This window comes from Paramisgurnus dabryanus, chromosome 23, assembly GCF_030506205.2.
Source record: "Paramisgurnus dabryanus chromosome 23, PD_genome_1.1, whole genome shotgun sequence".
Lineage (NCBI taxonomy): Eukaryota > Metazoa > Chordata > Actinopteri > Cypriniformes > Cobitidae > Paramisgurnus > Paramisgurnus dabryanus.
Window position 1 is genome coordinate 6787440 of NC_133359.1, and position 8260 is coordinate 6795699.

The 8260-nt window shown below is 35.6% G+C and overlaps 1 protein-coding gene across 1 annotated transcript; it reads right to left on the reverse strand.

Annotated features, from left to right (window-relative positions):
- Positions 1–83: 83 nt before the first annotated feature.
- On the reverse strand, positions 84–6864 carry duox2 (dual oxidase 2). Its single transcript, XM_065292151.1, has 8 exons — positions 6828–6864; positions 6318–6496; positions 6028–6085; positions 4952–5086; positions 3105–3312; positions 2791–3005; positions 1819–2036; positions 84–213 (listed from the first exon to the last, which is right to left on the reverse strand). Exons 2-8 carry the CDS (start codon positions 6462–6464, stop codon positions 205–207), a joined length of 990 nt encoding a protein of 329 aa, XP_065148223.1. The 5' UTR covers positions 6465–6496; positions 6828–6864; the 3' UTR covers positions 84–204.
- Positions 6865–8260: the final 1396 nt, after the last annotated feature.

An 8260-nucleotide genomic window follows, 5' to 3' on the forward strand; every position in this document is an offset into this window, starting at 1 on the left:
AAAATTGTTGACCAAAAAGAGAGAATAATGGGGATTGTGTTTTTTTTATTTCAGCATCATTATTTACATATTTACATATGAAAAGCAGGTACAAGAGAGACAGTAACACAAATACTATACATTACAAAGTCTATAAATTATATGGAGCTGCTCTGAGCTTTTCAATCTCAGATGTTCAAGTAGTGTGAGTGGATGAAAACTGACTCAGAGTTGCTGTAAAGAAGAGAATAAACGAATGAAACTTTTAAAGCAATAAATATCATCATGGTGTTAAAGAAATAGTTAAAGACTTCACAACGTAGACATTTAGTTTTTTATGTTTATGAGAATGTACGCGCCTGTCTGCGTATGCGCAACCTACGCATAAAAAGTAAACGCAGTTACAAAAATCCTATTTTAGCTGACTGTAGCCCAAAATACATTAAAGTGCACCTATGGTCCGATTCATGTTTTTTAATTTCCTTTGTCAGTGTGTATTTGCACATGTTAATGATATGCAAAAGGTACAAACTGCTGTAACGATAAATCGTGTGTTCAATTAAAAAGACCTGTCTCGATTCTGCATCGCAAGGATGCTTGTACTTGTGCGTGTACTATGGTGTTTTGGTCAGTAAGAAGACCTTATCAATCTAAAATAATTTTGAGTTGAAGTCTTTTATAACGTGCATTTAAAAAAGCAACCCTCGTTAAACAAAATCATTCAAAATATTCTTTATTATCATGAAAATACCTGAAACAATATGAAGAAAGGCGATATAAATATTCTTATAGACATTTCCTGGAATAGGGTTGGTAATGCTGCTTCTTCTGTTACCCAATTTCTTGCACGAGAGCGCCCTCTGGCTTTTGGATGTGACGGCATTTTACCGTAATTCATTCAGATTCATTCATTGAGTAAATGCGCATTTGCACGATAAATCTTTACAGCCCTAGTACAAACCCCAAAGTAAACGATGGCGCGAGTTATTGTCTCCAACGTAAATCTCTTTTCTTGGACTACAATAAACACACGGATTGTAGGCAACAGTTTACTTCCTGGGATTGGTGATGTAGTAAAGACCGACATTATCATAACTCCTCCCGCTGCGGACTCACAGCCTGTAAGTTAACTCCTGTTAACAACCGAATCTTTCAAACATGTTAAGGAGCGTCACGTTTCCGCTGATGTCAGAGGTATTCAGGCAAATCACAATGTACAGATTAGCTGGCCAATCAGGGACACAGGGCTTTTCAAATCCGTGCATTTCAGGAAGAGAGTGAAATCTGGAGCTACAAAAATGTACGGTATGTGGAAAATAATGTGTTTTTTCACCATCAACCACGCAAACACATTTTATTATAACAAATACACAAAATAACGTTGTTTTTAGCAATGAAATGGGTGCTCTTTAAATAAAATAAATACATAAATGAAACCAAACAACTCGTAATCACTGTTGACTTTGTTTACATGTTGAAATATACATCTTGCAAGTTATTTTGGTTATTATGTAACCAATTTCAAGTTTATTTTAGCTTAAAGTAAGTTACTCATAGCCAGACTTTATCGGGTCTATAGTTAACCTAGACGGTGAAATGACAGCTGCTTGCTAGGTATCCAAAGCAACATTGGGAAAATAAATGCTGAATTTTTTCAATTCATTCCTTGGAAATCGAACCCATGGCCTTGGCGTTGCTACTGTAGCACCGTGCTTTACCAGATGTTAGATTTTTTCAAACTTTAAACAATGCATAAACTTCTACATTTTCACAATCCCTTTCATGGCCCTTAATGTCTAGCAAATGTTGATGTTTGTTTTTTCGTCGTTTGAAACTTACCGTTAATGTATCGATCTGCTGAGGTTCCTTGCTATTTCTCATCTGATTGATGTCATCGCATATCACTCCATCTAGAAAGCCTTTGTTGAGGTAGCCTTCCTCAGTGTGACCTTCCTCATCCTCACTATCCAAGGCCACACTGAACGCCTCCCTCATCTTGACAGGAAATAGATAACCCAGCAACACCACCATCAAACCAATAAGAGCGCTCAGTAAACCTATAATACATTTTAAAACACAACGTTGTTTCTCAAATTGCTTTAGAACCCAAAACATTTTACATCAATTTGGGTTATTTTCAACCCAGCATTGGGTCAAAAAGACAAACCCTGTCGTAGTGTTAAATTAACCCAGGAATTTTTTTATTTTACACAAAAATGGGTTAAACCAACCCAGCATTTTGGGTTAAAACAACCCAGCATTTTGGGTTAAACCAACCCAGCATTTTGGGTTAAAACAACCCAGCACTTTAGGTTAAACCAACCCAGCATTTTGGGTTGAATCAACCCAGCATTTTTTGTTAAACCAACCCAGCATTTTGGGTTAAAACAACCCAGCATTTTGGGTTAAACCAACCCAGCATTTTGGGTTAAACCAACCCAGCATTTTGGGTTGAATCAACCCAGCATTTTTGGTTAAACCAACCAAGCATTTTGGTTTGAAACAACCCAGCATAGGTTAAATGACAACCCAACGGGGTGTTCTGTTTGTCGGCACTTTTCGACCCAACGCTAGGTTCAAAACAACCCAGCATTTTTAAAGTGTGTACAGTACAAAAGTAATACAAATATGTGAAATTACTAGCTTGAAAAAAGACTGAATATAGAAACTAGCAACATTTCGATGTCTAATATGAACCAAGACCTATTCGAGAAGAGACCATGGGTCACCTATTGAGTTCGACTGTTGGTTAAAGCAAATTTATTTATAGTATTACAAGTTCATTTCAATGTAAAATCCTTGATCATTTACCCGTTGCCAAAGCTAGCCAGAAGGAATGGCTGTAGTTTGTCCTAAATGAATCTGCGCCAATATTGAAGTCACATGGGTATGTGTTGTATATCGTTGAGAAGGAAGCCATGGAGAAGAAGATGAAAGTGGCCGTGACTATCATCATGTACCCAGCATAGAGGATGACGGGCATTGAAAAGAGGATATTGGCCACCAGCCAGCAGAAAAAAGACGTCCTATGGGAGAAAGGCATTCTTTACTTAAGCTTCTTTGTTAAATAGGACTGAGTTTCTTTACTCTAAAGAAGGATTTATCTGTGCACAGGTGTGGCTCACCACAGACTGGCTGATGCAAACCGTCCAGAGTATCTGTATTGATAGATGAGTCCACAAGCGCTGTTGCTGGTGAATTTCTCAGCGATGTAAAGGATAGGGTTGGGCAGACCCCTCTCCAGCGCATCGGCATACTGGTCATCCATATTTTCGGACCAACTGAAGATTTCATTGTAGTCTATAGTCTCGTTTATCTGCGATACAGGGTTTCCTGTAAGATATTAAAATGTTGACATATGTGGATACACTATCAGAAATAAATGGTCAAAATGGTCACTGGGGCAGTACCCTTTTAAAAAGTACAGCTTTGCACCTAAAGAGATCATAGAGGTACATTAATATCTATAATGTACTGTACATATTGGTACTGAATCTAAACATATCTGTACCTAATGGTATACATTAATACCTAAGGGTACTGCCCCATTGACAGATTGGGTAAATATTTTGACAATTTTTTCTAACAGTGTATTAAGCATAAAATTTTTAAATAATCAACCATTAGATACATAAAAGATTTAGTTTACAAACACTTGTTATCCCTAAATCTGAGATATATGCAACACAATCTCACGGCAATTTATGTATTTTACGAGGTGGCTAATTTTGTATTAATTCGTACGACCGCATTTTTGTCCTTTTGAACGTTTTGCTTTCGCCCATGTAATCTTGGGGTTTCATTATTATTTTTTTCCAGTAATCGTGTTTTTTTTTTGTACGATTCGCTTCCTAGGAATTCATACAAATTAGTCCACTTGTAAGCTGCGTATAAATTCCCATCAGATCAGACTGGACCTATGGTTGATTTATTATATTCAAGTTAAAGGGACACTCCACTTTTTTTGAAAATATGGTCATTTTCCAGCTCCCCAAAAGTTAACCATTAGATTTTTACTGTTTTGGAATCCATTCAGCTGATCTCCGGGTCTGGCGCTACTACTTTTAGCATAGCTTAGCATAATCCATTGAATCTGATTAGACCATTAGCATTGCGCTAAACAACCAAAGAGTTTCGATATTTTTTCTATTTAAAACTTAACTCTTCTGTAGTTACATCATTTACTAAGACCGACAGAAAATTTAAAGTTGTGATTTTCTAGGCAGATGTGGCTAGGAACTATACTCTCATTCTGGTGTAATAATCAAGGACTTTGCTGCTGTAACATGGCTACAGGAGGCGCAATGATATTACGCAGCAGCCGAATATAGTCCCCTTGGTATCTTTTAATGGCAGGGGACTATTTTCAGGCAGTGCGTAATATCACTACGCAAGCTGCAGCCATGTTACAGCAGCAAAGTCGTTGATTATTACACCAGAATGAGAGTATAGTTCCTAGCCATATCGGCTTAGAAAATCGCAACTTTAAATTTTCTGTCAGTCTTAATACACGATGTAACTACAGAAGAGTCAAGTTTTAAATAGGAAAAATATCCAAACTCTTTGGTTATTTTTGAGCGCGATGCTAATGGTCTAATCAGATTCAATAGATTATGCTAAGCTATGCTAAAAGTGGTACCGCTACACACAGAGATCAGCTGAATGGATTCCAAAACGGTAAAAGTCAAATGTTTAACTCTAGGGGAGCTGGAAAATGAGCATATTTTCAAAAAAATTAGAGTGTCCCTTTAAAGTAAAAAAATTTGGTACCAATATGTACATTTGAGATATTAAGAAGCACCCTTTGGTACCATTATGTACCTCTGAGGTACTAATAAGAACTCTTTAGGTACAAATGTACTTTTTGAAAATGTACTGCTTCAGTGACAGCTCATATTTTTGGATCATGTTTTGATAAGATGTCACAACAGAAAAACTATAATGGTGCACAGTGTTAATGAAAATCTATTACCTCTGAGTGTGATGTTGATACCATACAGTCCAACATGCAGACCCACGTCAGCTGATACCACTGCATTACTGAAGGACTTGTAAGAGGCATTGGCCTTCACGCTGGCTTCGGCCCAATCTCCAGTAAAATTTAGCGCTTGAGTTAACAGGAAGAGTTTACAAACAGTTACACAACCTCATAGTAGATAACTGGAGGCATATTTCAATTTTTCAAGCTTTGAGCTACACCAAGTCTGCTTCTTAGTTCAGTGTTATATTCGGATACAACCACAGAATTTGGATGTAAAATGTAATTGAGTAAAAATTATGGAACCATTTATTTTTACAAAAATACATTTATTTAATTAAGATGACGGTATATGGATATTTTTGGTTGAAAATATGAACAACTGACTTTATACAGTACTTCTGCTTAATGTAATTACAAAACAAAATGGTTCCTAAACATGAGTTATTTTAAAGTAATTTGTTTGCATTTATATGCATTTAGCCTATAATGCAGTGTAATATATCAATTTTTGTGCTGCTTAAAGGGATAGTAACCAAAAAAATAAAATTTTGTCATAATGTTCACCTCTAAGGTTGTTACACTGTATACATTTCTTTGTTCTGCTGAACACAAAGTAAGATATTTGTATGTTTGTAACCAAACAGTTATGGGGCACCATTCACTTCCATAGTATTTTTTCCTATTATGGAAGTCAAAGAACCCTCTGCTTCCTGCTCGGTTACATTTACGGATTTGGCAGACAGTTTTATCCAAAGTGACAGTGCATTACAAAGTATACATTTTTTATCAGCATGTGTTACTTGGGTTTGAACCCATTACCTTTTGCGCTGCTAATACAGGGCTTTATCACAGAGCTATAAAACACTGAGCTATAAAAGATTGCGAATCATAATTTTTGTTCAGGAGAACAAAGAATATTATACAGGTTTGTAACAACTTGAGGGAGAGTAAATGATGACCGAATTTTCCTTTTTTGATGAACTATCCCTTTAAGTGTCCAAATGCATTTTAGGGTCACTATGGTTTACTGTACAAAGAAAGTAAAATGTGTAAAAAACCAAACTCACCAACTAAAACAGCTCCAATGAATAAACTAATTATTATCCTGAACATCCAGAACAGTCTCTGCAAAAAAAGAGATCTTTTTGCAATTGCTTTTTTACGTTTAATACACTGAACCAAACCATTTAAACTTAAAAATGAAGGTAAATTAAGAAATTATAAATAAATAAAAAGCCATTTCTGGCATTTTAAAGAACCCAGAAACCAATCCACTGTCTAATCTAAAGAGGTTGTATCAATAAAGCCATTTTTGGTGAAAAAAGGTGCTGCAAAAGTTAAAAGAAGTAATACTGACCGATTTGCCGCGTATTCCCGGCAGGATGAGGAGGAAACTGACAGCCAAAACCGAGAAAACCAGAATAGCAACCAGTAAGCTTGTGTCGATGATGAACGGTCTCCTTTGTAGTGGATAAAACGGGTAAATGCCATCGTAAAAAGTCATCTTCTCTAAAGCTGAAAGCAGTGTTGGGTTACCTGGAGATGAAAGATAACAGGTCCATATCTCCCCCTTACTTTTTCATATTGCTTCAGATTCGTCTCTTAAAGACTTAAAAATACATCCACAGGCTATAGGCACAGAAATGTGTAGTCTGCTCTTTAAAACCGCCCGTTATAATGCAAATGATACGCGCTGAGGTAAAGCGATCCGAGCGCGCCTGGCTGCGATTGTGCGCGTGAAAGATGATACGGAGATTGACACTGTAAATCAAAGGACATCGGATCTTCTTAAAGTTGGACTGAAGTGGCTGTTACTTAATACAATTTAACAAAGCTGTAACTAACAAAAGGATGCAATTCGACTTACCTGTATGCGTAAAGAGCACTTTGAGGAAAAAGTGCGCGTTGGGAATAAGGTGACCGGGTCGTCGCGCATCTTTTATACGGTCGTGCTTACTAATTATAGCTTTGATTTGCATTGATTGGTTTTTCCCGAAAACAGAGGTGTCAACACGTCAGTATAAAGTCAGTGTGAGGAGACTAGGTGTGGATGTGGGTCGGATCTTCAGACGCCTCAGTGAGTTTCCTTTTAATTCGTGTTCCCATTTCACCTCCTGTACCTGACAACAGGTGAGTTCAAAGCATTTTGTTGTTGTGATATTCGTTTTAAACTTTCTGTCTGCTGTACATTACAGTAAAATACTGTAGTAAAACTCTTCAGTTTACTTGTAGTAAGATAATTGTAGTAGACAGTATATTGTAATGTTAGGCTATACTATAGTATTCTGTAGTTTCAACAAGAGTAAATGATAAACTTTAGTAAATACTGTAGTTTACTTTTAATATGTATAATAAGGTTCAAAACCACTATACTGTATAGGAATTTACTACAGTTTACTATATTAAATATTACAGTATACTAAAGTATTTGACATATGTGAACATAGAGCTCACACTGTAAAAATGATGTTACTTAAACTTAATTTGTTAAGTTAAACAATTCTAACTTGTTTTAATAAGTTATGCCAACTTATCACAAGTCAAATGTTAAAATAGTAGGTTAAATTGACATGCAAAACCAAGTTGTTTTAACCTCATGCTGCATTTTGTTGTCTAAAGTAAAGTGCTCATGTACAGGTGAAGAGGTGCTTCATTGGTTTGCAATGATGGGTTTGTTTGAGTTACTCTGGAGAAGTTTACCTACCCTGGTTGTTCTCTCAAGCGCTGTTTGTGAGTACAATGTTATTCATTTATTTTATTTACAGTCATTAAATACACATTAAACGTGTAAATTAAACATTGAAATGGTAGATGGTTTTTGATATGATGAAAGGAATTAGATTTATTGGATACAAAAGTATCTTTAAAGCGTACTCAGGTCATGTTTGGATAACACAAATCATTTTTTTGCTTGTGGATTGCTGAAATAATATACTTTAGTATTTACTATAATAAACTGTGGTACGTTTCCTACATACTATAGTGTTTCTGAACTTTACCATAGTAAATACTACAATTTACAACAGCTTACTACAGTAAATACTAAAGTTTACCACAGTATTTTATCATGTGGGCATGCAAGCTTGAGTGCATGCTGTTACTAATAAAACAGGAGGATATATAATATGTTATATGTTATATATTATATTTGTTGATTTGTAATGTATATTTCACTCGAATAATTTACAGTTTTATATTTTATTGAAGAATAAATGTGATTAATGTGAATTACATTCCTTTATATCTTACAGTATCTTTATGACATATCATACATATTAGTTTAATATATACATACATGCA

Excerpts from the sequence above, each read along its gene's own strand:
- duox2 (XM_065292151.1), bottom strand. The coding sequence starts at position 6,464 with ATGACTTTTTACGATGGCATTTACCCGTTTTATCCACTACAAAGGAGA. Across the intron at positions 5,087-6,027 it reads CATTGGAGCTGTTTTAGTTG|CGCTAAATTTTACTGGAGAT; the intron begins GTGAGTTTGGTT and ends TGTTAACTCAAG. Across the intron at positions 3,006-3,104 it reads TTTGCATCAGCCAGTCTGTG|GACGTCTTTTTTCTGCTGGC; the intron begins GTGAGCCACACC and ends TTTCTCCCATAG.